We start from the raw sequence: 27,828 nt of genomic DNA on the forward strand, positions 1-27,828 counted from the left end.
TGCTGCCTCTCACAGCTCAACCTTTTCCTTTCTGCCTCTTCAAATAAATATGATGATTACAGAATATATAGCAGCCCATCTCAGACCACTACCTCCTAAACGCATGCCATACTCCAACACAACGACACAATGACCAACATGCACATGCACATGACTGGATAACAAGCTCCACGAACTAACTAACTGACGCATCAACGATTCACTCGTATGGGAACACTGCAGGACATTGGCTCTAGTACTGGATCACACAGGTTGTCACGCTCCACCTCCTCGTAACATGTCGCTTCACACCACACTGTTGCATGGCATCACGCCTTGCACTCCGGCCGCATCGCACGGCTAGCTCCGCATCCCACCTCCTGTACGCTCAAGTGAAGTTCAACCTGGATACAATGCCCTAGACCATCTAGACTACATGCATGTAAGAAATCAAACTAAAATGCAGATACATGGAATCAAGATTAAAGCCAACAGGACCGACAAGAATCAGCAATATCAAAGCTACAGGAGAGAATGGCCGAGGAAGCATGAAGAACCTGCACAATGGACCAGCTTGTTTAATTAAGAAGCAAATCACTCCTGGCTTTCCAAAAATGAGAGCATGGAAATGATTTAGCAACGGAGATACCAGGATGATTAGAATTAAGCATGGAGGAAATATAGAGGCGCCAGGAGCAAAAACATCTGATCTAAAGCCTAAATAAGAGAACCAGACTGATCTAGCAAAGGGGCAATGGAACATATGAGCATCTGATTCACGGATGCATTGGATAGGATGCATCCTTTCAAAATATGTTTAGATGCTCTCTTACCAGTTGCTAAACCCCACCTTATAAGTCTCCATGCAGAAGGGCTTGAGGGATGGTTTTATCCTTCCAAGATGCATTAGGAGTATGATTTTCTTGATCCGAAGGACCACAAGTAGATGCGCGGATTCCAGCCATGGCTCCTGCACAGATGTTTTGTATGCACTTTTTGAGGAGCATTGAGCATAAGGAGTATGTTTCCAGCACATTTCATCATCAAAGTTAGCATTAATAATAGATTAATAGGTATCTGCATAACTTATTAATAAGCAGAATTAGAAATTTTATCGATACCCCAACTTCTAGAACCATCAAACCGTAGATATTTTGTAGTGCTAGGGCAACCAGGACACAATGATGTTGACATAAGCTTCACTTTCCATCAGCAATTTGCATTCCTGAAGATTCAATAATGCCGGGTAAAACTTTAAGAACAGAGGCACAGAACACAGAAGGCAGACTTGGGTAGAGAATTTTTGTTTTCAAATGTGCCAATTTGAAGATCACTGATATGAAGGTTTAGATGAATGGTTTTTCTGCTGTCAACCAGAACTTTCTAACAATAGAAGTTCGATATGATTTTCTTACTGAGCAAATGTTTGACATGTGGTAAAAAAGAATAGAACAAAACACATATTTGATTTAGGTAAACCTACCTGCATAAAACAATCTATTAGCCTTGTATCCATTTAACACTACTTTAAGTTTGTCAATAAGAAGGTATTAGCAGATGATTAGCTTTTCCCTGGAAGAACATTAGATGAGTAATAGAAAGACCCATATCAGGGGCTGGAAAAGCTCGAACTGAAAAGATCTCCCTCCCCCCGCGTCGCTCCCGCGAGCGACGGGGGGAAACCCTAGCCGCCGCCGCCCCTACCTTCAATTCCTCCTCCTCTATCCTCGCCGCTGCCGGAGCTCGCAGGCGGGCAAAGCCCGGCCGGCAGCGGCGGCGGCGGGGCCTCCTCTCCTCTCCGAGCGGTGGTGGGCGGCGCGGGACGGCCCCTTCGTTCCAGGACGTGGCGCTTTGTGGGGCGCAACGGCGCTGGTGGCTTTTGCTACGGCGTGGAGGGCTGCGTGTGTTGCCGGCGGTGTTGCTCGTCATGGCGGCCGAGGCGGCGTGGACCTGACTGCAACGGGGCTCAAAATCGGCCTTCAGATCTGGCGGCTCCTTCCTAGCAGGCGGCGCGGGGGGCTGGCCATGACCTCGTGAGGTCGTGGCTCGGGGCGTGGTCCGCGGCGACGTGCGGCTTGCTCCTGCAGCGGTGCGGCGGTGTGGGTCATCGGTGGCTGGGCGCTTTGGAGGCCCTCTTTGGCTGCAGGATTCGGACAGTCCGGCGACCCTCGCCGCGGTGGACGGGGTGGCCGCTGCTGTGCCGCGTCGGGCTGGAGGCCATGGCAGGGCGTCAGGGGTGACGTCTGGGAAGGTTGCAGGAGGGACAGGTGGGCTCTCTACCCGTCACCGGTGCAGGGGGTGCCGGTCCGGACATGCTCCGCTCCTCTCCTCCCCATTTCCCCTGCCTAGTGCTTCCGGGTTCGTTGTGTTCGGGGCAGGCTGGTCACCGGCAGCTCTGTCCATGATAGGGATCGGTCGGTCGTTTCCAAGCATGTTCCTTTGTCGGTCTCCAGAGTGTCGGGATGCAGGGCGGCGGCCTTGGTGGTGGGAGCGGCGTGCTCGTGGGCGGAGCTCGCGGCTCAGGTGCGGGCTAGTCTCCATGGTCACATGGGCGGCATGGCGGCTGGTGCTTGTCGATCGGTGGCGGTGATGCGGCTCTGTCCCCAGGACTGTCCGTAACCTGTTCGGAGGCGGAGTTGTTAACCTGGATGAAAATCCTGCCTGGCATGTCCAGGCCGACGGAGGCGGCGCCCGAGGACGTCGGCATCTTCTTGAAGACTCCGTTGCGGTTGCTCCATGTCCTCCAAGGTACCCCGGATGAAAATCTTGATCCTCTGGATCGGGTGGTGGCGGCACTCCGGTGGCGTATCCTTCTTCAAGGCACCGCCTTGGGGTTCATGGATCGACGGCTTGCAGCTTGGTCTCTTCTGTGGCTTGTTCCCGGTTGAGTTCTCCCTCGACTTCCTAGTGTACCTAGTGTGTATCTTTGTTGTCTTGGAATTGTTGGGGGAGTGTTGGTTGCGTCTTAGCACCTATGTATCTTGCCTTGGGTGCGTGTCGTGTTGTGTGTTGTATCGCTCGTTGTAAGTGGTTGGTGCTTTATATATAAAGCGGGGCGAAAGCCTTTTTCGGTAAAATAATATTTAGTGGAATGTGGCAGATTAAACTATAGTTGTACTAAGATAGCATATTTGTTCCAGTTAGGGGTTCGACCTGAGAAAGTGGAAAACTGAGGAAGCACCTGGCCTATGGCTTGGGTGCCATGATTGGCAGCAGATCCATGAACATTGAAATCAGCTGTAAACATTAAAGAGTTAGAGCATCTCCATCCCCCCCTTCTAAAATTTGAGTGCTTAAACCTTGAACCTAGTCCTTACCCTAAACTCTATACTTTTTCTTTACTATTCCATCAATCTTTCCATGCATAAACCCCATCTGAATTACATTTGCACAAACATATTAAATGAAACCTTCATACTTCTAACGCACACATTCTAACAACAAGTCAAATTCATTGTTTGAAAATTTACACATTCAAATTCAAACACAACACAGTCCAAAGGAAGTAAATAATCAAAATGAAACATAATAAAAGTATAATAATCAAGAACTGTGAAGTTCCCTCAAGTGCTCCACAAGATTATCTCAGAGTTGGTCATGGCTTCTCAGTGCTCGATCCTGCGATGCGCTTGTAGAAGTCTTTGGTTCATATTTGCTCCATATCAATAGTTGGTCATGGCTTCTCAGTGCTCGATCCTGCGATGCGCTTGTAGAAGTCTTTGGTTCATATTTGCTCCATATCAATAGTTGGACGTGCAACCCATTGAAGTCATAGTCAAAGCTCTCTGGTTGACCTCTCTCATCCTCGATGATCATTTTGTGCAAGATCAAACATGTTGCCATGATCTCCCACAGCAACTTTTGGTCCTAGTACTCAATAGGGCCACGAACAATAGCAAGGTGATTTTGTAGCACCACAAAAGCTCTCTCAACGTCCTTTCTCGTAGCTTCTTAGCACATTGCAAAATGAGATCTCTAAATGCCCTCCGAGTGTCAAATTGTCTTCAAAATTGTGGCCCAATGAGGGTAGATGACATATGTAAAGTAGTAGCCTTGTTGTAATGGTGGCCATTGACAACTTAGTTGCAAGGTGGAGTGTGGCCGTGGATACTAACCTCTTCTTTTTCGAGAAAACGCAAAAGTCAATAAGGGTTTGAGCCACCAAGCATTGAGAGATCGATCGCCGTGGGGCGAGTGGCGGGGTATCCTCAGCTAGCTCAGGATCTCGTACCAAACTTGGCAAGAGAAGGGGCACGCTAAGAGGAGGTGGTGCGTGGTCTCTGGTCCTTGGTCGCATAGGGGCAGCCTGTGGGGTGCTGCATGCCATGGCGGAGAGGCGATCCGTGGTCCAACACCAATCAAGACAGGCGAGCCAATGGAAGAACCTGAGACGCAACGGAGCCCAACACTTCCAGGTAAGCTTCCAAGCATTGCAGGTGGTGGAGTCATGGAATGTGGCCATGTGGGCAGATTATGCGAAGCCGCTCAAGTTCAAATTCTAGAGTAGGCAATCTGCCTCGATGGAGAGCGTCTTTTGCTCGATCATGTGCCATAGCCAAAGGTATTGGCCTATACCGTGGAGGCCGATGGTGTCGTGCATGTCATGCGCCCAACGGTTAGCCTATAGGTCGTCTGCAGCTTGCAGTGCTTTAGGATGCAGGCTCACTTGAGCGGTGTGATCTCGCAGACAGAACGCTGGCCAATCCAGTGGTCCTCCCAAAATAGGGCCTGTTGGCCGTTGCCAATCTGCATGGTGATGGAAGCGAAGAAGGCGTGTTCCTCGAAGGTAAACTGCAGGTTAAGGCCACCCCATGCCTTGGTGCTGTCCGTGAGGTTGAACCAAAGCCAACGCATGTGAAGCACGTGCGAAGCGCAACGACAGTGCGCTCTAGGTCATGGTCGTCGAGGCCACCAAGCAAGATTGGCTGCGAGACGCACCGCCAATTAACGTGGCAATTGCCACCATTTGCTATCGCGCGTCCCGCCTAGAGAAATACTCTCTGGATTTTCTCGAGCGACTTGATTGTCTTCTTCTTTGGGAGCGCTAACATGAGTAGCTGGTGTATATTGATCGCGCCCAGCACGGCCATGGCAAACGCGAGGCGACCGGCCTTGTTCATGAGCCGTGCCTTCCACCCTGGGAGCATAACGACGGTCCTGTCGACGACGGGTTGTAGCTGAGCCACGGTGGGGGCGCGTTATCAATACTAGATGCCCGGGTAGGTGATGGGCAAATCAATAATGAGGCAACCTAGAAGGTCGACAACGGGTGCTACATCGTCAGGGTTGTAATGAGCGCGAAGCTTGAAATTAACCTGAAGGCCCGAGGCACGCCCAAAAAGCTGCAAGATGCTCACTGCCAAAATATCTCCCTGTGAAGGGTGGAAAAAGAGGACCACGTTGTCCGCATATAGCGAGAAGACAGAGATAGGGCGCCAAGGGTGGAGCTGTTGCAGCATGCCCAGCTCGATGGCACGACACAATAGACGACCTAGCATGCCCGTTGCGAGGACAAAAGGCTGGGGCAACATAGGGTCGCCCTGTCAAAGCCAGAAAAGATGCTAAAATGGCCGGGCCGGGCGCGCCATTTAGGAGCACCTTGGTGCTGGCCGACGAGAGGATAATGGCCAGTCAGTCCAGGAATCCAAAGCCATATTGGCACAAGACATCAAAGAGAAACGACTAGGTCCCCGCGCCGAAGGTTTGTGCCGCATAAGGACGAAATTGTCATGCAAGCTACGCCCCAGGATGAACGTGTTCTAGTTCGCGCTGACGAGGGCATTGAGCTTGGGTGCGAGGCGCAACGACAGTACCTTCACGAAGATCTTGACGACGAGGTGGGTCGGGCTTATGGGCCTGTAATTGCCTAGGCCAGGAGCATCGGCACGCTTGTGTTGCAGCGTGAGCGTCTGATTCAAGCAGCTGAATCCTTGGCCCCGCAGTGCAAAAAGTTGTTGGGAAACGTCAACGAGGTCTTGTTGGACGGTGGGCCAGCAAGTGCGAAGGAATTTAGTGGTGAAGCCGTTGGGGCCTGAAGCCTTGCGCAGGCATAGTTGTTCCACAACTTGCCAGATTTCCGCTGCATCAAAGGGTGCATAAAGGTCGTCAAGGTTGGCGGGCGTGATGAGCGCCGAGAGGTCCAGGGTGCACTCTCAAGGCACCGCGGAGCCAAGGGCATCAAAGTGCGCATAGGCCGCCACAACCATGTTGCATGTATCCGTGATCACATCCTTTTCCGATGTTATGTTGTGTACTCAGTTCTTTTGTTGCCGATACGTGCATTGCTGATGGGAGGACGTGTTGGCGTCGCCATCCTTGAGGGACGCGAGGCGGGCACGTTGACGAGCGATGGTGCGCTCCAGGGATGCAAGACCAAGATAGGAGGCCTTGATTTGTCGCCGGAGCCAGTCCTCGTGCGGGGACAGAGCCTAAGGACAAGCTCCCAAGAGATCAAGAGTTTGAGTCGCACTTGTCGACGGTCCGTGAGCTTGCACATTGTGGCTTGCATGCCTAGCATGAAGCTTTAGAAGGGGGTCAGCATGATCGACATAGTGCCGATATCTTGAAAACCATCGAAGCGCGTCTAGAAGTCCACAAAGGGAAGTGTCGGTTGGCCGATCAACCATGATGGGGCTGTGGTTGGAGATGACGGAGGTTAAGCAACGGAGGTGGCACTCACCATGCAGCTCCTCCCAATCCGTGGTGCAGAGGACGCGATCAAGGTGGATGAGGATCGGGGGCGATTGCTCGTTCGACCAAGTGTAGCGGCGTCTTTTGAGGTAAACCTTCTTCAGCGCGAGGTCGTTAAGCACGTGCCGGAAGTGACCCAAAGCTGACGAGGATCAGCGGTTATGCCCATTGTTTTTGTCTTCATTGCGGTAGATGAGGTTGAAATTACCACAACATCCACGATCCAAGGCACATGATGCGGATGTCGTGAAGGTCTGCAAGAAGACGACCTTGGCGGCATATGCTATGGTCTGTAGACCACAGTGTGCCGACACCGGACAGGGTAGAGACCTTAGCAGACAAGGTGTTGGAGGTGAAGAGAGGATCAATGATGGTCTCCTCTCTACTTTTCCAGGCCAACAAAGATGCCGCCACGGGTCCCCAACGCGGACAGGTATACATAATCGTCGAATTCCAAGCCTAGGGCTTGAGGACAATCGGTGAGCAGATCAATTCCATCTTTGTTTCTTTGAAACAAACGATCGAGCACTAGTAGCTACAATTAGTGATCGGATGGCGGTATGACGAGCACAGCGTTGAGGCCGCGCACATTACATTCAAGGATCTTAGGGCCGTAATCCATGTAGGAGAGGTCGACAGGTGGGCACAAGAGCGCAGCTAGACCTCAATCGAGCTACCCACGATCACCGTGATGATCAACGCTATGGTAGGATCAAAGGGGAGCTCACGATTAACCAGTGCGGCGATGGTCGAGAGGACGAACATGTAGATGGGCGTCATGAAGAGGCCATCGTACGCTTGCATCTCGACGGTGGTGATTTTCTGGTTGACCCCGACGACTCCTAGTGTGCGCTAGATGCGGATTTGAGTGCGCCCCTTAGCCATGGGCGAGGCAACAGCCTTGCTTGTCATGGCGCGAAGTTAGGTGGGTACCTCCTGTGTCACTTGCCAAGAGTCAGGAGGGCGAAGACAATCTCCTTGGTAGCAACAGCAAGGAAGTCACCGAGGGTCCAGGTTGTCGTCACAGCAGCATGCGGGTGAGAGCGACACACGATGATCGGGGGCGAAGCGAAACACATGGTGATTCTCTATGGAGAGGAACCTAGTCCATGCAAGCTTATGGGCTTTCCATGGAGGGTTGTTGCTCTTGCTGGACTTTAGGTGCAGCATGTGCCCGTGATGGGCTGCTGGAGAAAGGCCCTGGCTCAGCTCTTCTACAGTGGAAGCATCCAGAAGCTCCTCGTCCTGGCCAGACGACAAGGTGGGCTTCGTTGTTTGACCCCGACGACTCCTAGTGTGCGCTAGATGCGGATTTGAGTGCGCCTCTTAGCCATGGGCGAGGCAACAGCCTTGCTTGTCATGGCGCGAAGTTAGGTGGGTACCTCCTGTGTCACTTGCCAAGAGTCAGGAGGGCGAAGACAATCTCCTTGGTAGCAACAGCAAGGAAGTCACCGAGGGTCCAGGTTGTCGTCACAGCAGCATGCGGGTGAGAGCGACACACGATGATCGGGGGCGAAGCGAAACACATGGTGATTCTCTATGGAGAGGAACCTAGTCCATGCAAGCTTATGGGCTTTCCATGGAGGGTTGTTGCTCTTGCTGGACTTTAGGTGCAGCATGTGCCCGTGATGGGCTGCTGGAGAAAGGCCCTGGCTCAGCTCTTCTACAGTGGAAGCATCCAGAAGCTCCTCGTCCTGGCCAGACGACAAGGTGGGCTTCGCTGTTTGAATCTCTATCGTGCCATCCCATGAAAAAGAGCAGCCAGGCATGCAACACATCAAGGGTTCACAGAGTCGAGGCGTTGCTTTGCCACGACAACGAATCGGCCTCGGGGACCATGGCTGGCGAATCAGGAACCTCGCTGTCTAACCACGGGTGGCCCATGGAGCCATCCTTGTCCCCATGCTCGCTAGGATTGACCAAGTATGGCACAATGTCTACGTGGCCGGGATCACGTGCGCTCGACGACAAGGGCGGCGGGTCCAAGGCAAGGCACGAGGGGTTCACCGATGGGCAATGGCCATCTGGTGCAGGATCATGCACCTAGGCCGTGTAAGCGGGCCAGCGAACAAAGAGGCAGCTTTTGTAGCACGCCTCTTCTTTCCACTGCACTTTCCCCTTCTGGAATCATGGCGAAAACAGCAAGGCTTTTCCACCAATGGGCGGCGGCCATCTGGTGCCGAACAATGCACCTAGGCCGTGCGAGCAGGCCAGCAAACAAAGAAGCAGCTTCTGTAGCACGCCTCTTCTTTCCACCGCACTTACTCATTTTGGAAATGCGACGAGAACGCCAGGGACCACCTGTGGCAGACCAGTGCTCCATCGTACGTCTTGAGGCGTGATAAGGAGGCGGCGACACCATCAGCACGTGTACGGTGGTTAGTAGCTCTCTAGCCAGCAGAATCAACGACCCTGCCATCTGCGCGGCCGTCGGGAGCGCCATACATGCGGCATCGCTTGCGGCTGTGGCGGTGGCTGTGTTGCGCCCTGCGCCATGCCCGCATTCAGCCGCGCCATCATCACCTCCAGGCGCCTCATTGCTCGGGCCTCCGCCATTGCCAGCATTGGCCGAAGCAGGGCGGCCAGCCACAGCTCTGGTGAGGGTGCGGATGGTCGACGGCAGGGCACGATTGCGGGCGAGGACATACTCCACAATCTCCAGGATGGTCTTGCGACGAATGCAAGCCGAATCATGCATGCACGCTATCAACTGGAATATGGCAAGGTCAGCGTGCGACCACGTGCTCAGGTGCAGCCGCTCGACCCAGCAGCTACTGCCAAGAAGGTGCCACGCCTGCGTTGGGATTCCATGAAGCTCCACCTGGATATTGTGCTCGAAGGAGCTAGCTTGTTCAATGGGTGGAGCGACAGAGTGAAGCCAGGGGTCAAGGCAACGAAAGCAGAGGCCGGCAGTCTTCTCTTGGGACGGGCTCCGACGACACTGCTGGAGCGGGGGCTGGGGGCGGCCTCGCGTTGCACTCGCGGGCATTGCTTTTTGCACCGCAAGAGCTGAAAGCTACCTGTGTCGACCTCTGTGACTCCATTGATGCGGTGCACCTTAGAGCGAGGTCCCGGGCGAGCTGGGGCGGGAACGCACCGAGGAGCTGCAACTATGCCTGGCTCAGGGGGGGCGACGTCGTTGTAGGACCGAGGAAAGGACTACCTCAAAGTCCATCTTGTTGTGCGCGCCGGCGGGGCTGAGGTTGAGGTCGCCAGAGCTGTTGCGAAGGGATGCCATGGGGCTACATGGGTGGGGAGGGCAGGGAGTGGAGGGCTACCGGCGTGAATATGTCAATAGAGAGGCTGGTGGGCGAGGGTTGGGTTAGGCTAAGCTAGGAGGGAGGGGGCGGAGCGGAGCTAATAGGTTTTTGCACCGCGAGAGCTGAAAGCCACCCGTGTCGATCTTTGCGCCTCCATTGACGCGATGCACCTCAGAGCAAGTTCCCAGGCAAGCGGAGGTGGGAACGCGCCGAGGAGCCGCAACTGTGCCTGGCTCGGGGGAGGGGGGCAGCGGGCGACATCGTTGTAGGAGTGAGCAAAGGACCATCTAGTTGTGCACGCTAGCAGGGCTAAGGTTGAGGTCGCCAGAGCTATCGCAAGGGGCTGCATGGGCGGGGAGGGCTGGGAATGGAGGGCTAGCGGCGAGAATATGTCGGCAGCGAGGCTAGTGGGCGGGGGTTGGGTTAGGCTAAGCTAGGAGGAAGGGAGCGGAGCGATCAGGTTGGATACTAACCTTTCACTTATACAACTTTGGCGGCGCTATGCCTCAAACATGCACGACCTCCTCTTCAAGGTCAAGTACATGGGCCTGGGCCTTATGTGCCAGCCTAGATATGGGCTCACAAGCAACACTTCCCTTAAGAGGGGTGATCGATATCTATCATTCCCATCTTGTCACACGCCAAGCTGAATTCACTGTTCTTGTCCTTAGTCAAGCAATCTGCAATTTGTTGCCCTGAACTCACATACTCACTCTTGATAATCGAACATCCAATTTTTCTTTGATAAAGAATTTGTCAATCATGTTGAACTGGGTTGTTTGCTAAGTTAATTGCCAACTTGTTATACCATAAATTAATATAAATGGTATACCTCACCAGCCACTATGGACTGCAACACTGTCGTGCCCAGTACCTCGCATCTCTGCGCGGCCACAGAATGCACATAAATTTTAGAAGAACGCTACGGGTGATGACCCTTAGTTGCACAACATTGTTAAATACAAGTCCCAACATCATCTATGTCGTAGCAATCATGAGCCGACATACGGAGCAACCATGGAACAAATTCTTGCATGTAGCTCAGAATAAAAATGGCATTTAGCCACAAAAATTGCCTTATTCGTTAGCATGTTTATTGTTGCTAATCGCCAACGACAAAATCGGCACACTAGCAAAACAAATCATGCCACCAAACAACCGCTTGAAACCGACATGATCATTCAGTCAAACCAAACTGGTTTAGTAGGCATGTATAGGGACCCGACCTAGCTGACTGGACTGCCCATTTGCATACAATAGCGATAGCATGATCAGTTTGTCGATGATTACAACCAAATTGGTATCACAAGTTACATCCATACATACCAAATACTTCTACATAAGTAGGGCCATTATGGCAAAGTCTTAAACATAAACATAGCTCGAGGACGAAATATCAAGCAAGTCTGAATCAAAACTTCAAAGTTGTCTTCGAATGCTAACCAACATGTCTTAACCCTATAGGTAGTTGACAAGGGCACCTTAGCTTGCATGGACGTTGTAAACTCCTTCTGGTATTGGTCTCTCCTTCATGTCTGGTCATCAATTATTAAAAGCCAGATGAGTACACTGAATGTACTCACAAGCAACCAACAAGGATGCTATACGAAATGTATACGAGAAGACAAAGTAAAAAGGAGGGGTCACTATACTATTTTCCATTTGTTGCAGGAAGATGGATTCCTGTTGCAAAACACTAGATTGTAAAGAGAAGTATATCTTTTGTCCTACTACTCTTTGTAAAGTAAACATTTCGTCCTTCAAATGTAAAACCAGAGACCTTGCACCCTTAACTTCTCAAACAAGACAAATTTGGTTCCTCGGCTCAGCAAACCCAGTATTGTTGCGGACACATGTTTTTCCTGGTCTTCTTCCACATGGAAATAGTATCTCTCCTGCTAATCACATTTCTTCTTTCTTTCTCGTCCAAACTCTGTTTGTCATTTTACTAGGCACCTTGCACGCGCCTGCAACATTTCCAGACAGTGCCTGACATCTTCTGCGGCGATGGCCAGTGAGAGCGATGCAACAAGGAGGCGAAGGATGTTCGGATAGCGACCAAGTGCGGCATGCTTCATGTCCGCCACACCACAACACGCTCGTACCCCGAACTCCCGCTTCGTCAACTCCCACGCGTGACCCTTCCTCTACCCCCGCGCCGCCATTGTCTTCATGTCCACCTAGTGCAGCGACACTTACCGTGAAGTGCCAACATCCCTCGGCAGGCTTGGAAGCGGCACTCATGCTCCCGCGACAGCTTCACGATGCCCTGCAGCAACCGCCTTCACTCCCTATGCACCTCCTCACCATCTGCCCTATCCACAAGCCGTCGTGGCGGCATCAGCACCAAAGCTGGCTCGAAGGCATACCCGTGTAAGCATTCTCGTCGAGACGCAATGCAACCAACATGAGATGTCCTCATCCTCATGTTAGGCAACATGAGCACGCATAACTCCCACTTGTTGAGCGCGCCGTCGTCGTTGCTCACCTCGCTCGCTTTGCTATAGCACCATTTGTCCTCGAGGGGCCATGCGCCAAGGCGGCGGCTTTAGTGGCAGCATCATCTCCTCCCGCGCGCACAACACGTCAATGCTGCTCTTGGGCAGGCCAGGGCAAAACGGCACCAGCGTTCACGATAGTGGGGTGGTGAGTCGAGTAGAGGCGGCAATGTGGGCGAGCAATGGGAGCAAGATGGGGAAGGAGGATCTCGAGCGCACGCTGGGTATTCAAGAAAATGTCGCGATGGGGATGTGTACATTTGGGGTCAACACACACCATGTCATCATAGATACCACTTAGAACAAGTCAGAGGACCAAACTTGTCCAGTCTGAAAAGTTAAGGGTGCAAGATGTCTGGTTTTAAAGTTGAGGGACCAAATTCATACTTCGCAAAGAGTTGAGAGACGAAAAATATACTTTTCTCGATTATGGTTAAAACGACATTTCTTACTACATTCTATGTCATCATTAACCAAGTAATAATCGTTTCAATCTCTATTCATGGAATGGAATACAAGTCTTTCAGTCCATGTCTAGCATATAAGTGACACATCTCCAACTCCAGGTGTTCAATACACACCACTATGGTACCGTCCCAAGTTTCCTATTTTGAAATCAAAGACATCCACAAGTCTAGTGTGACCTCACTAGTTACCCTTGATCATGGACACGACTATCGACAAGAATGCCAGCCATGTCGTGCCATAGGTGTATGCAAGAACAATACATAACTTATCCCCTACTCAATGTTAACACAGAACCTGCTTAATGGGGTACTGCCCTCCAACACTAGGCTCGACACAAATATTTAGCAACCAACTAGAACACACGCCACTCCTAAAGAAGGGGTTGCTATTGTCGATACATTTTCAATGAGACCCATCACTGTGTCCAGATAACCATATCATCAATCATTAAGGTCCTATCCGAGAGCCAACATAGAATCTCCTGCACGGTTCCCTACTCTACCAAGGGTCCTATGCTAGGCCAAACAAGGTACTAACCCATATTGGGGTAACGTGGTCGCACATGTATGGTTTGGGTAGGGCCGAGACTTGAGGTTTTGTAAAAGAACATCCTCTGATTCATTCTACACTTTAAAAACCTCCTTTCTAGAAACCTTGGGCACTAAATGGCCCCCAAGAGTAGTAAAATCATGCGAGTCTTAATTAGTGATTCTCACATGTCCTATGATTTTATGTGCCAACCATATCCAAACTTGTTACTATTAGTCTCTAAATCCCACCTATTTGGGTATGAACAGTGGGTGGGTGTCAATACCTAAGTGGCAAGGATTATTATTATCAATTCCCATGTTTTTTGCGTTAAGGTACAATAGGGCATAGCAAATAACATTTCTAGGGAATTAAGTAATGTAACAATAAAAATAATAGTGGTTCAACCATGGGATTAACATGATCAGACGAGGTTCTTACCTGGTTTGGCAGAATCTTCAAAGTCCTCAGGACCATCATCAAAATTCTACACAATGGTTTCCTCTAATCGCAGATAAGAGAACGAATTTTAGAAATAATGAATAAACTAATCCCAAAATAATGCAAAAAAAATTGGTATTATTGGGTTGAGTTATGAATTCTATGAATGTACAAATAATAAATCACTAAATTGGCTTAAATATGGGAGATATTAATGTTCTTCTGTTTTCGTTCTTGAGTAAAAAATTATATGCGTTAATCGATGAACAACCACCATGTAGGCTTAAGTTAGACCCTCTATATTACTATAAACGATGACACAATTTATATTACTATAAACAATGACATGATGACACATGGAACTAAACAAATGTTACACTTTTTCAAAAAGGGAAAGTATTTCAAAGGGGGTACACTTTTAGTAACGATCTAAACCTACTAGTAGGTTCCACCGATCAGATTTAAACCATTACACAAGCTCGTTGAAAGTAGGACCCGTTAGTAATAAGTGTGATGGTGGTAGAGAAGAGCTCATCAAAGTTCTACCTGGCGGTTGAATGATGACAAGCTAGGCTACGAGAGCAAGCATGTCGTCAAAAAAGGCTCCACACCGACTAGTGATGGTTGGGGGTCACGACATGGAGCATTACAACAATTAGGTGGCAAGGTCAAACATGGGCTCGTCGATGAGCTATCTTTCTCATAACCGATGAAGTAAAACAATGAGGGCAATGACCAGGAAGCGAGGGGTCGAAGGGATCATGGATTTCAAACTAGAGCCGACGAGAACTTTGTCAGACTGGGTTAATTCACCAAATGTATAGATGTTCAGCCAGTACACATGGCATGGTCCATGGGTGCAGTGGAGGAATTCAGGATGCACATTCAACGAGGTTGAGTGGTAGGATAGGCAACTCGTGTGTGTGTGGGTGGGGGGCACAAAGGCGAAAGTGTTGGACATAGTTCCAAGCAGATGTAGAAGGGAGTGGGGAAGTTGCGCACGGCTAGGGTGCCCGCGGCAGAAGCAAAGTGGATTATTGTGAACATCGAGTTGAGAAACACACACAAGGCTAATTAAGCTAGTGGGCCAAGGATGCTCGCGGCATGTATTGGCAGAGCATACATGCATGAGAAAGAGGAAGAGGGAGAAGGGTAACACAAATGACGTGACGGAGGTGCGGGACACCGACGCGGTTGACTTCAAGCGAAGTAGAGGCCATGTTGGTCTGCTTCCCAGATTGGCCATTGGTGCGGTGACGCTAGATCGCGCACCCAAAGTGTAGATTTAGGTTGCTCTAGGCAAGAGAGGAAGCAACAAGAAGGATGTTTGGGGATTGGGCTGCTATAGCCGAAGGAGGAAAGAACCAAGGAAGAGGATTGTGAGGGTTCCCAACTTGCTAGAAATGAGAGGGCAAAGGAGAAGGGCTAGGACAAGTCAGATTGAGCAAAACTGCCATGGCATCTGATGCTATTGGATTGGACGCGAGAGAGTGTTAAAAAGAACAAGATATTTTCTTAAAAGAGACTAGGTTATCAAGGTAGAAGGAAGAGGAGCACCTATTGGAATCCTTAGGGTATCTTCAAAAGATTCTAATTTCGGCACTTGGGTTGAAACCCAGTCCCTGGTTTAGTTTTCCATGAATAGCAAGATTGACAACACTTGGAGCAAGTTATAGTGGACTTCGGGTGCAAGTTCCCAGACCTCAGGCGACAAGGCCATAACAGGGAGATAGGAGTTAGGATACAAGTATATTCAAAATCAATAGAGCTTTAGCAAATTACCTAGATGCCTTGTGAGATGATCCCAACAAAACATATGTTGAATCTCTCTTGATGTTTTTATTTCCTTCTATAGACAATCTCGAACCCATCTCTTTGTTGTGCCGAAGCCTTCTCTTCTTTTCAAGCCTTTCTTTAATTTCCTCTACTTTTGTAGTGTTTGCCTTCCTTTGTGAAGGACCAGGTGAACATACATAATCCTACATCAATAGAGAAAGGAAGGTGCAGATAAATTGTTATTCTTAAGAAGCCAAAGTGCATTAATATCACAACTCATTTCATGGGCTAGGGACGCCGAACCCTTATCATCACCTTCGCTCAACTTGAACATCCATGACCTTGCCTAGGGATTTTTCTCTATCGTGGCCTCTCCTTGAGTTCGAACCTGGTTGCCTCATGTATGTTGCCTTGATTGAGTCTTACTAGCAAACTTCACATGCCTTTCTATTTTAGTTGTTCCCTCTTTCTGGATTTGAGCTACTCTAGAGTTGAAAGTTTTTTCATGAAAATACCACCTAGTAGGCTCCACTACTGCAACTCTACCCTCTGACCTCCCATGTACCAAGACATCCTCTCATTCGCTGTTATAAATCCCTTATGACTAGTTGGGGCTGCTTGGCTATAAATTGCTATGAAGGCATGCGACTCTACTTGACTTGACGATATGAAAAACTTCATGCTACTGCATGACTTACGTGGCTATTGGCTATTGAATACAAGTGGTTGATCAGGCTTCAAACAACCCTCTGTATGACAAGGCACCCTCCACAACATTTAGAGGCCACCTCGTGGCTATAATCTAACCTCGGCTAATTTCACACTTACTACACGGGCATGATAAGCCCCTCCCTCAGAGATCTCTACTTTTCCTTCCTTCGCATTCTAGGCTCATGCACCTTGTGGGGATAATCATCCTTATGCCTTTGACCAACCCGTCATGCTCATAGCGCCTCCAACAAAAATGCTCATACTACTCAGGTTTGTAATCATCATGGTGGAAAGAAGACTTGCAACCCTCATCCCAACTCCCAAGTCCATGGCCTAGCAAACACGAGATGGTGTTGCATCATCCATGATCATCCTACCTATCAATGGACCACATATAAGCTACCATTCTAAGAAAAAGAACCAGATCAATATGGTAATAGCATAGTTACGAGATTCAGTGCGAATGGCTTCAAACTATAATCAAGATTTTCACAAGGAGTATTAGTAGAGTACTCCCAAGTCTAGATGCCTAACTTGTACTCCCAAGTCTCATGTACTATATACTTGTCCCTTGGGGTATGCAATAATTCAAGTTGCATCCTCTAACATGGTATCAAGGGGCCCATTTTTAAGGGGGGGGGGGTCACACACAACTCATGCCCTCAATCCAGATAGATGCATTTTGTTTTTTATCTCCACTTCTCGATCGAGTTTGCCTCTCAAACTCCCTATCTTCTCAGATTGATTCTTCCTCTAGACTCATCTACTTTTGTTGTTGCTTAGGCATTTACAGATACCATGATTGCATCAGGCACCCTCTCATGCGCGTCACAACTCACGATGCGTTGCCAACCAGATCAAGCCGTCTCGGCAGCTCTTGTTCCCGAATAAAGGTCGCCAACTTCCTCACTCCATCCTTGCAACCTCCAATTGATGCGCCATCTCTAAGCTTTAAATCGACGACTGTCGTCTGCAGTCGAAGCTTCCCAATCCCATGCCATAGGCCATGCCTCCACGGTTCACTGGGCCCAGCCCAACAGCTTCTCCGCTTGCCACACCAACCCACCACCAAGTAGACTGGTTGTTGGCCCCAAATACATGTTGCGCCCTGATCTCCTAAGACATTGTTGCGACTTCTTGGGCAGCCAATGCCCTCTATTGTTCCCACTGCTCGTCCCCAGCTAGCTCCACTCAAAACTCCTCAAGACACCCTCTAGTCTACAAGCGCCACCTCGCCATCTCAAGGAGGCCGGTCCCCATGCCATAGGCCATGCCTCCACGGTTCACTACGCCTAGCCCAATAGCTTCCCCGCTTGCCGCACCAATCCACCACCAAGTAGATTGGTTGTTGGCCCCAAATACATGCTGCGCCTTGATCTCCTAAGACATTATTGCGACTTCTTGGGCAGCCAATGCCCTCTATTGTTCCCACTGCTCGTCCCCAGCTAGCTTCGCTCAAAACTCCTGAAGACACCCTCCGGTCTACAAGCAGCCCCTCGCCATCTCAAGGAGGCCGGTCCTCGCTGGTCATTGCCTCCGCTGGCTAGCTAGCGGCTAGCTGCTACATGCTTACTACCCCATATGTGGCTCTCTGTGCTGCTATTAGCATGCCACTCTCCTACTACAGTTGCCCATGTTTTGATGCCAGCGTTGATAGGTGCTCTTTCAAGGCATATTTATTTTATTGAGTCCCATGTCTTCGATGCCCGACATCGTTTCTCTTGTTGTCCGCTGATTCTTGACATTGACCATTTTGCCAACTCCGTCTCACACATGCACCTTCCATCAAGTGGGTGTCCATCCATTAGTTGCCATTCAACACTACTCTTTTTACATCCCATCTGCATGGCTTCCTTCATGATCCCCCTACAAACACAATGGGCCCCTACATCATTCTCTCGTGAGTGCTTCCTAGCTTCTGCTTTCTCTTTTTTGCTGGGTTCACCACATTCATTGCTCGTTCGTGTTTATCATGCCATGTGAGTACACCAAATCTTTATCCGTCAGTCTTCTTTTTTCCAGGTCATGGTCCTAGTCCTTTCCAATAAAATTTATGTGGCTTTTCTCCCCAATAAAAACCCAAATTGCGAATCAAGGGAGCAGTGAATTTGGTAACTATGGGTAATAGTCCCAACTAACACATGCATATCCTTAACACTTTATGCCACTAATTTACCGATAAATCAGTATAAACTATTTATATGGGCTTGTGAACATTATGGTCTGATGACCAAAACTGACATCTTAGTTCTACATTTTATGACATTAGTCAAACCCCTACCAAAAGTATCGAGGCCCTTGGGAGGGTGCTACAGAAAAGCAAGCTACCATTCGAGTCATTATAGAAGCTCAAGAAACAACCTTTACAAAGTGATACTCATAAATCAAGAAGCCTACATTTGATTCCATTTATTTACTTATAATTGACGAAAGCAACATGGTGAGTGCCATGAGGTTATTTTTGTGCATTATACTTGATTACTAGTTTACAGAATCATGCAAAATACTCCTCCCCCCCCCCCCCCCCTAATCCAAAATAGGTGTCGCGGTTTTAGTTCAAAAATAGGTGTCGTGGTTTTAGTTCAAATTTGAACTAAAAACGGGACACTTATTTTGGATCAAAGGGGGTAGCTTATAAGGCCAACAATGTGGCAATCACAAGCACATTTCACTAGTCGGAGTTTCACTTCCTTAGGTTATGGTTTTATGTATGTTGACATGCTAGCAACCTTTATATTATGTGTGTTCACATGCTAGCAACTTTAATATTTAAGTACCTCAGAGTGCTGAAACTTTGTGGATTCTGTTGAACCATGACCTTTGTTTTCTACAAGAGCAGGGAACTTTATATGATCCCTGCAAGGTGTTCCCATAGCTGGGTCTATCTCATGGTCTCTGCATGGTATGAACAGAAGTTAGTAGCCGGTGTGGAGGAAGTAGGGAAACGGGTAAAGAATTAACTTACATGCAGTAAATGATGAGTCTTTTAGATAGGTTTCTTTCCGATAGAAACCAAGCACGTATACCCCCGTTACCATACTTAAAGCATATCTCCCTGTGAAACATAAATATACGTGATGAGAAGAATTCAACCATGCAGAACCAAGAATCCACAAATTAAGGAAAGGAAAATCATCCCAGATGAATACTGCACCATACCTTGGCAAACAATCTAAGTGATATGACTTTGGACAACGTCTGCAGCCAGCAAGCCACATTGCTCTTTCAGTCCCTTCCTCCATTTTTTTACAATCAGGTCTGGAGCACCAATGTACAGGACATGGAAATGGCATCCCAGCTGCAATCTTGTTCTCCAACTCACAGGCTCCATTACTGTGAGACTGAAGTAATTCTGCAGCACACTTGGGGTGGTAGAAGTGGCCACAAAACAGTTTACAACATTGAAAGACCTGACAACATACAGTTTCCAAACTTAGGACTAGAAGAGGCAAAGATACTTGAAGCGCATTATTATGGTTTTAATGATCAGTAGGGCACAGGATGTAACAAAGATGAATAACAACACAAGCAGCATTTTGCCATTCCCAAGACAAGAAGAAAGGGCACAGGAAAAGAAATCAGGAAACCAAAAACCGATATTCTCTACCACAGGTAGAGTCTTCTAAGGAAGAAACAATATGTCACCTTGGCATTAGGCTCATGAGACGAGTCGAGTTCTCCACATTTGAAACATTGGTGTTGTTCATATCTACAGTTTTCGCATATGAACTTATTCATTTCCTGTAAATATGTAAAAATGACAGTAATTAATATGTGACAACAAAATGAAGTGATAAAGCTGAAGTATCAGTCAGTAAAAACTTCAGAAAGCCACCTTTACTTGTACAGCAGTGTAACCAAGTGTTACACATTTAGACTTTCTGCCAGCTTCTATTGTAGGATGGAAGGCTCTCTTGCATCGACCTTTACAGCTGCATCAAAGCATTGTGTTAAGCGTCAGGTGGAGTTACGAGATTTATGTCAGCTAAAATACCATGATAATTCGACATAATAGATTATGTAGGTCACTTCACACAAAATGAATTATCCATGAAATGGTGGATGGTAACAAGGTAACATCAAATGGTATGAGGATCAACCCCTTGACAAGTTTACACATTCTTCTCCAACATTAGAAACAGAAAACATAAAAGAACAGATAGGGAGGGCGAAGAAACCTGCTCAATACTCCCTCCGTTCCAAATTACTTGTCGCGGATATGGATGTATCTAGATGCATTTTAGTTCTAGATACATCCATTTCTGCGACGAGTAATTTGGAACGGAGGGAGTACATTCTTAAGATAAGAAGAAGCAACAAGAGACTTAGGTTTAAGAAGCAACAAAAAGCATGAACACACAGGAAATAATTAGCTACAGAAAGCATAATGCACCAGATTAAATTATAATAAAGTTTGAACACACATAACCTACACCAGATGCAAAGTCTTCAGAAAAACATAGCGCCAAAGTTTGCTGTTCTTGAGATCATTAGGATCCAAAGAAACAAAGAAGGGCTCAGAACGAGAGCAAATATAGTACAGATTAGTATTATCGTACCAACAAACATGAAGGTATAATCTAAACTAACTATCAAACATATGCTTGCAAGGATAGCTTCAATAACGACTCGCACAAATGCATGTTAAATAGGACACTACAACACTATTAGAATAACTATAATGATGTCAAGTGAGATATGGAGCATATGCTAACCCACAATGTTGTGAGAGGCATTAAAAAGATATCTCGTAAGTATAAAAGAACACATATATACCTAAGTAATTCTCCTCCTTCGTCACATATTGCACATATTGGCTCAGTACCATCACCATCATCGCCGATTATGTTACCATCACTATCTGTATCGCAATTGCCTTTACCCCCACTTGCAAGAGGCTCAGCAACAACAATGAATGACTCCTTGGTGCTCAGACTCCTTAATATGCACTAATTTTCATATGAAAAGTAACAACATTTAGACAAGACATGAGAAATTTCGAAACACCATGTAAACAATGGTGTGATAATAAAGCTTAAGAAGGTTTGAAATAATGTGTATTTAGCCTGCATGCCAAAAACACTACGTATCCAAAGAAAGCTCCAAACTATGAACTTAGATACCTCAAAGTATTTCCCAGAAGTGTCATTGATAAAGCTTTGCAGAACCTGTATGTGCAGAAAGGAAAAAAAATCATGTATCAATTGAAGCATAGTGGAATTTTGTAAATGGGAATGCAGACACGGCAAGCAGCATACAAATGGACACTAAAACAAACGGCAATGCATAGCCCATACCTGTATATGAAAGGATGTTGCAATACTACTTTTTCATTAAAGCTAACTGTTTCAATGACTAGTGCTGTGCAGTTCCACTTTGGTTGTGTCAGTCAACGTGACGGCAACAATTTGTAACACGCCAGCCCAACAGGTACAGTCAGATTTGTTTCAAAAGGTCAGTTTAACTCCTAGCTGTTGGATCAATTCTGTAACAACCTGATCAAGTTGACAGCTCTAGACATTGGTAAAGTCAAACCTTCCAGTCATTGACTATAAATATCTTCAGAAACATTTGGCTTATGCACTAGACAATCATATGCATAAATTTGTCTCAGAAACCACTCCACAATATTAACTGTATTAGATCTTATAGTATGTTAAGATACAAATTACTGATAAGATTTATATTTTGGATATTGTGTCAATGTTCAAACAGACAACTGTTACGGAAAAGGGGGGAGTATAACCTAGCTACCCACCATAGAGCCTCAGCATCGCCACTATGAGAGAAGATGATTATCTATAGAGCACATATAGGGCAGGCAGCAATTTTGTTTTAAAAAACGAGCGGATTTCTAGCACTTGGTTCAATTCCTCCATCATCTGAATAGTGTTGGCAAGCAACGTGCCTGCTCTTGCATTGATAGCACTAACCGAAAAAGGAGGGATATTGTGATAATAGCAGCCTGGCACCGTCAACCTCTCCCTCAGGCATCAACAGCTCTAGCCGGTGCCGACATTGACTGCCTAGCGGCTAACGTACCAAAACGTAACTTGATATAGTCCGCATCATCACAAAAACAACCTCCGACATTCAATGCCCTCCTCTGAACTCGCTGCTAGACCGAACTTTAAACACCAACTGTTACCGAAATTGGTATTGCTAAAATCACTTCTCTATTCCTCTGAAGAAGATATACACATGCAGCTACATGGGCCCAATGGGCTCTCTTGTACTGTTATACAGAAACAAGATATACATCTAAGTTATACACATGGGTTAGAAACATAGTTTGAGAACATTAAGTCTATGTTGTTCTCCAGTCTGAGCCTTGGTGAAGAAATCTGGCATTTGAAGCTCCGATAGAACATACTGGAGAAGAATAGTTGACTATTGGCAGTGAGAACACATGAACAATGCATCCACGCCAATGTGCTTGGTTAGCTGATGCTTAACTGGATCATTGGCAATCTGAATAGCAGCGGTGCCGTTACAAAGGAGCGAGGTGGGTGCATCACATCTATGAAGCACCGATACGTCAAAAACTGGTGTGTCCCCGTACGGGACGGCGCCAATACACATTATACGGCACCGATACGAGTATCTCAGTGATAACGTGATTTCCGATTTAAAAAGAAAATAAAATAAATCCGATACGCCGTCAACACGTCAGAGATACAGAATGACGGGAGCACAGCCCGAGCCCAGTAGAAGCCCACTCCTAACACTACACAGGTACCCACCGGTCCTCATCTCCTCGATCGAAAGACCAGCGACTCGATCTAGTCCCGCGACGAGGTCCTGTGCACGCGCCGCCGCGGCTGCCTGGAGTCGCCACCAACGCTAGCCATGTTTTTTCATACAGTTCCTGAGTTGCTGCTGACCAATGCTCGTAAGAAAAGGTTGCTGCTAACCTGTAGTTGTTGCTGGCGCTAGAGAGTTAAAGGCATGCTTGCTGAGTGTTATGTGCCAAATTGAAAAAAATGCTAATACTATCATATGACGTATTTTGCATGCACCACGAAGATTGAGGATATTGATGATCATTTCCGACTTAAAAGAGGCATGGAGACAACCAGTGGGGCAGTATTATGATCCCATCCCATGCAGTCAATTAGTATTTTTGTCTTTATTGCATGTTATTTTATTAATTATTTATATATACTCGCAGTATCGTCGTATTGTTGTTCCCAGAAATTGTCGTATCCTGTATCCCCATACCCATATCCACGTATCAGTGTCACTGTATGGGTGCTTCATAGCATTACATGACACACCAAGATCAGCAAGGAGCCAACGAAGCCAAACAATCTCTGATGTGGTAGTGTCTAGGGATCAAAGTTCAGCCTCAGCAGTGGAATGGGAAACTGCAGTCTGTTTGCAATGAGAGAAGTGCCAAGAAAGAGACAGTAGCCGGTGACATTGCAACGATCAACAGGATCACTCGCCCAAGTGGAGTCAGAGTAGGCATGAAGCTGGAGCTGATTGGAGCAAGCATAGAACAACTGACAAGAAGATTGGAGCTGATTGGAGCAAGCATAGAACAACTGACAAGAAGATGTCCCCCTCAAGTATCAAAGCACATGAAGTGACTAATGAATTGAGGTAGGAGCACTGACAAACTGACCCAAAATGTGGACAGCGTGTACAATGTCAGGTCTTGTCACAGTGAGATAGCCAAGACTGCCCACAAGATGACGATAGTGAGAAGGATCCTCAAGGCGAATTTCATCACTAGGACGCAACTGCAAGTGGAGCTCCATTGGGGTAGGAGCAGTGCGCGTATCAGAAAGAGCTGAGCGGGAAACCAAATCTTGAGTGTAGCGATGCTGAGAGAAATAGTAACCCTCCTCAGTATGGCCAACATCTTGCATTGCTCGCTAAGTTTTTTCTTGACAAAGGCTTGTATTTCTGACCATCCCTGAGTTTGAAGGGGGATGTTTAAGAGTATAATTCAGATGATACCAGCTGCAGCACGATGACTAGAAAGCAGACAGCAACAAATTGCTGCGGCGGCAGAGCTCAGCCTGGACTCGCGTGGCTGGGGTGACGGATGATGGCAGCGGCGACGCCCAAGTCTGACCTGGAATAGCGCAGCTGGGGCGGCGGAGGATGGCGTTGCTGCACACTCTGACTCACCCGAGTCAGACCTGGACTCGCACGAACGCGATGGGGACGGCTGCCAGCAACTCGCCGGCGACCGCGACGTACGGGAACCTAGGTCTACGGTGGAGATGGCATAGCTCTGTTACCATGTTAACAAAACTGGAATTGGCAAAATCACTTCTTCTCTATTCCTTTGAAGAAGATATACATGCAGCTACATGGGCCCAATGGGCTTTCTTCTACTGTTCTACAGAAACAAGATATACACCTAAGTGTAGCTTTCTTCTACTGTTCTACAGAAACATCAACAACTTATATCATCACACAACTCACTAGAGCCGAGAACCTCAGGAGCCAGAAACACAAGCGGGAACGGAGCATGAGGCAAAATTGACAATTAGAATGTGACTATCTTTCCAAAGAGTACATCCAGTTGTTTATAGAAAAATGTCTTTTTTATTGCTGACCATTGAATCAGCAACAACGGCTCAAGAGGACTTAGAACTTAGCTTGACAAATATTTTAAACATACAAAAATAGTAAGTCCAAGTAATACTAGCTTGCCAAAGTTCGAGTAGTTTAGAGCTCAGCTCGACAAAGTGTGGTGTCAAAAAAAGGAATCATATGAAAATAGAGCGAGCTCAACAGAGTTTACAAACTGAACAACTACATTCGATACAGGAAAGTTTGATATCCACACCTTTGACCTCATTAAAGCAGGATCCCTCTCTGCACATCGCTTGATTATGTGATGGTGTTTCCCTAAAGCATTCTCCATCTCTTCCGTTTCAAATTTACTACAAATGAGCATCCAAAATGCAAAACTTATGAGCCCATAGCTAGCGTTAGCCAAGAAAAAAATTTATGTGGACAAAATACCTGAATACTTCACGAAGGTGAACAGAAAGACTTATCATCGGTTTTCTGGGTTGCCTTTTGACAAAGTGGAGCATTTGAACTGTCGTTAATGCTGATCGAGCAAACTTCCAATAGATTTTCCGTGGTTTCAATAGATCCAATTCTATCCAATAGCCCTCACTTGAAAGCACTGAGATCTTTGGCTGCTCACGGTTAAGTGCTACTGTCCAAGCTACAACCTGCTTGTATACTGCAGGGGCGCCATCTGTGGAATATCGACGCAAGTAGATACCCTTCCCGGAGACTTTATCATTTTCATCAAACTTAAGGGGCAAGGTGCTGAAACAAACAAACTCGTTCTTGGCTTTCACAAAATAGTAGTTGTCAACGACCTTCAGTTGTGGCTCCGCATCATCATCATCGTCAAAAATTGTCATTGCAAGATTCTAGCAGAGACAAATCTGAGTCTCACTGGAGTCACTGGAAACACAGAAGTAAATCAATGATAAGTCACAAATTAACCTTAGAACATAATACCAATGCAAAGCAAACCACAAACCAGAAAAGGAAGGAAACCATCTTTTTATTAAAACGGTAAGGAGTGAGGACAGATCTGAGTATAGTAGAAAATGAATGATCAACTCTTGGGCCATATGAATGCTGGGGAACTGTGGAAACCAGTAAGGGATTGTTTGGTGTTCAGGGGAAAGGGCAGGACCCTAGCAAATCCATCACTCCACCCCACCTCGTGCCACCGCTCTTGTTGCGTCCGCAGCTGCCCTCCATGGCTCCATGCCATCCCGTTTCGCTGAGACGCAGAAGAATACGCTGACATTGACGAGCAGTTGACCACATGGCCGCTGACGCAGTTGACCACATTGATGAACAGTTGACCACATGGCGCGATCCATTCCTAGTGAATCAAGCTGAGCGAACCCGCTGAAGCTGTCCGTCTCATCAACGGGGATCGGCGAGCACAAGCACACACTCATGGTGATTGGCTCCGACACAGCAAGAATAATGAGATGGACGAGCTCTGGCATCATCGTGGAGAAACTAATATTTATGGTATTGGCAGGCAACAGGCGGCAACATCAATCTGCTCGCCGAAGATGAAGCTCCATTGTCGATTGCGTGACCAATCAGCACAGGCAGTCAAGACGAGTCCCTGTTTTGCTTTTCTCTTTTGTTTAGGGAAATCACAAACTACCGAAGGGGTAATCCCTTTAACCCCACTCCGAGAAGCGCCAGCATTCATATGGTCCAAGAGTTGATTATTCACATGGTAATCCCTTGGCCGGAGAAAGAGCATGGCAGTTTCTTTTTCCTGACGCATCAGAATCCAGGGGGTTTTCCCCTCCAGTTAGGATCCAGATCCTCTAACAAAGGGAGGGAAGCTACAGTACCCCCTGACTTCCCTTCGCTTGATTTTCCTAAACTGCAATCTAATACGATGATTTATGAACAGCAGTTATCTACAGGGATCTATGAACAGTAATAAATATACAGTGAATCTTGTTACTCTGACTTCCCTTCGCTTGATTTTCCTAAACTGCAATCTAATACGATGATTTATGAACAGCAGTTATCCACAGGGATCCTGTTCCTCTGACTTCCCTTCCCCGTTTTACACAGAGGGGGCACTGCCTCCTCCAAGTCAGAGGATCCAGTCATCCTGAACTGTGAAGTCAGGAAATTCTGTTCTAAACTTTATACGAGAGATGAGACGAACCGTAAGCCCCTTAGCGGTTACTAAAAAATCCATTCACATCTAGTAATATTTTGCAAGATAAAAAATAGCAGAAAGTGCGAGAACAGGCCCTAGGAATCCCAGAACACGTTTCGAGAAGAAATATCCAGACTTCGCAAGATGATCCCGCCAAGATAAGCGTCTTCTTCGAAGAAAACCATCAAAAATTAGAACAGATCTGACTAATAACACGCTTGGACAGAAGGCAGCCGCTAACAACCAAAATCGCCGCAGTTTGACTTCGCAAAGACCCCAAGAAACGACCAAGACCGCAAAAAAACGACCAAGAACAGTGCTCGAGAAGGTGGTACTGGTACAGATCAGGAGGAACCGCCACCCACATTGGTCGCCAAGAACTAAAATCGCCGCATTTGACTTCGCTTAGACGCTAAGAAACGACCCCCGGAAAAGAAACGGCCACGAACTCCGGGAAAAAAAGCGACCAAGAACAGTGGTACTGGAATAGATCGAGAGAAACAGCCCGGCGGATGAATCGAGATGAACCGGATCGTACCCACAAGCTACAGGGAGGCCTCCCCTTCTGGATTCCGAGCGCAGAGCACGTAGCGCAGAAGGAGGTGGGGAGGAACCGCAGCCGACGACACTGGGGGGCGGGATATGGTGGGGAAGGGTGCGAGCATAGCGCAAAGGATCCAACAGAAACCGCATGCAGGACGCGTGGCTGCACGGGACTTATCTCTCCGTCTGGGGCGTTCAGTCGCCTGGCTGACATGTAGACCAGCCTGTTGGCGGACCTACATAT

The 27,828-nt window shown here is 47.6% G+C and overlaps 1 protein-coding gene across 17 annotated transcripts; it reads right to left on the reverse strand.

Moving 5' to 3' along the window:
• On the reverse strand, positions 1-27,738 carry LOC125519770 (protein ENHANCED DOWNY MILDEW 2-like). Of its 17 annotated transcripts, XR_007288315.2 has the most exons (14): positions 27,580-27,738; positions 25,337-25,795; positions 25,158-25,254; positions 21,475-21,519; positions 21,128-21,300; positions 20,187-20,283; positions 19,997-20,092; positions 19,511-19,761; positions 19,317-19,406; positions 19,129-19,246; positions 15,647-15,843; positions 13,865-13,927; positions 830-1,204; positions 342-359 (listed from the first exon to the last, which is right to left on the reverse strand). XR_007288315.2 is itself a non-coding variant. In XM_048684531.2 (13 exons), exons 2-13 carry the CDS (start codon positions 25,750-25,752, stop codon positions 309-311), a joined length of 1,617 nt encoding a protein of 538 aa, XP_048540488.1. In that variant the 5' UTR covers positions 25,753-25,795; positions 27,580-27,738; the 3' UTR covers positions 1-308. The 17 variants fall into 17 exon arrangements, 16 of the variants coding, with proteins under 16 accessions (XP_048540488.1, XP_048540487.1, XP_048540485.2 ...); XM_048684531.2 differs by lacking the exon at positions 15,647-15,843 and having other exon boundaries at positions 1-359; positions 830-949; XM_048684530.2 differs by lacking the exon at positions 15,647-15,843 and having other exon boundaries at positions 1-536; positions 830-949.
• Between the last annotated feature and the right edge of the window lie 90 nt (positions 27,739-27,828).

Source organism: Triticum urartu, chromosome 7A (assembly GCF_056163025.1).
Source record: "Triticum urartu cultivar PI428250 chromosome 7A, HENAU_Tu73, whole genome shotgun sequence".
Taxonomy (NCBI): domain Eukaryota; kingdom Viridiplantae; phylum Streptophyta; class Magnoliopsida; order Poales; family Poaceae; genus Triticum; species Triticum urartu.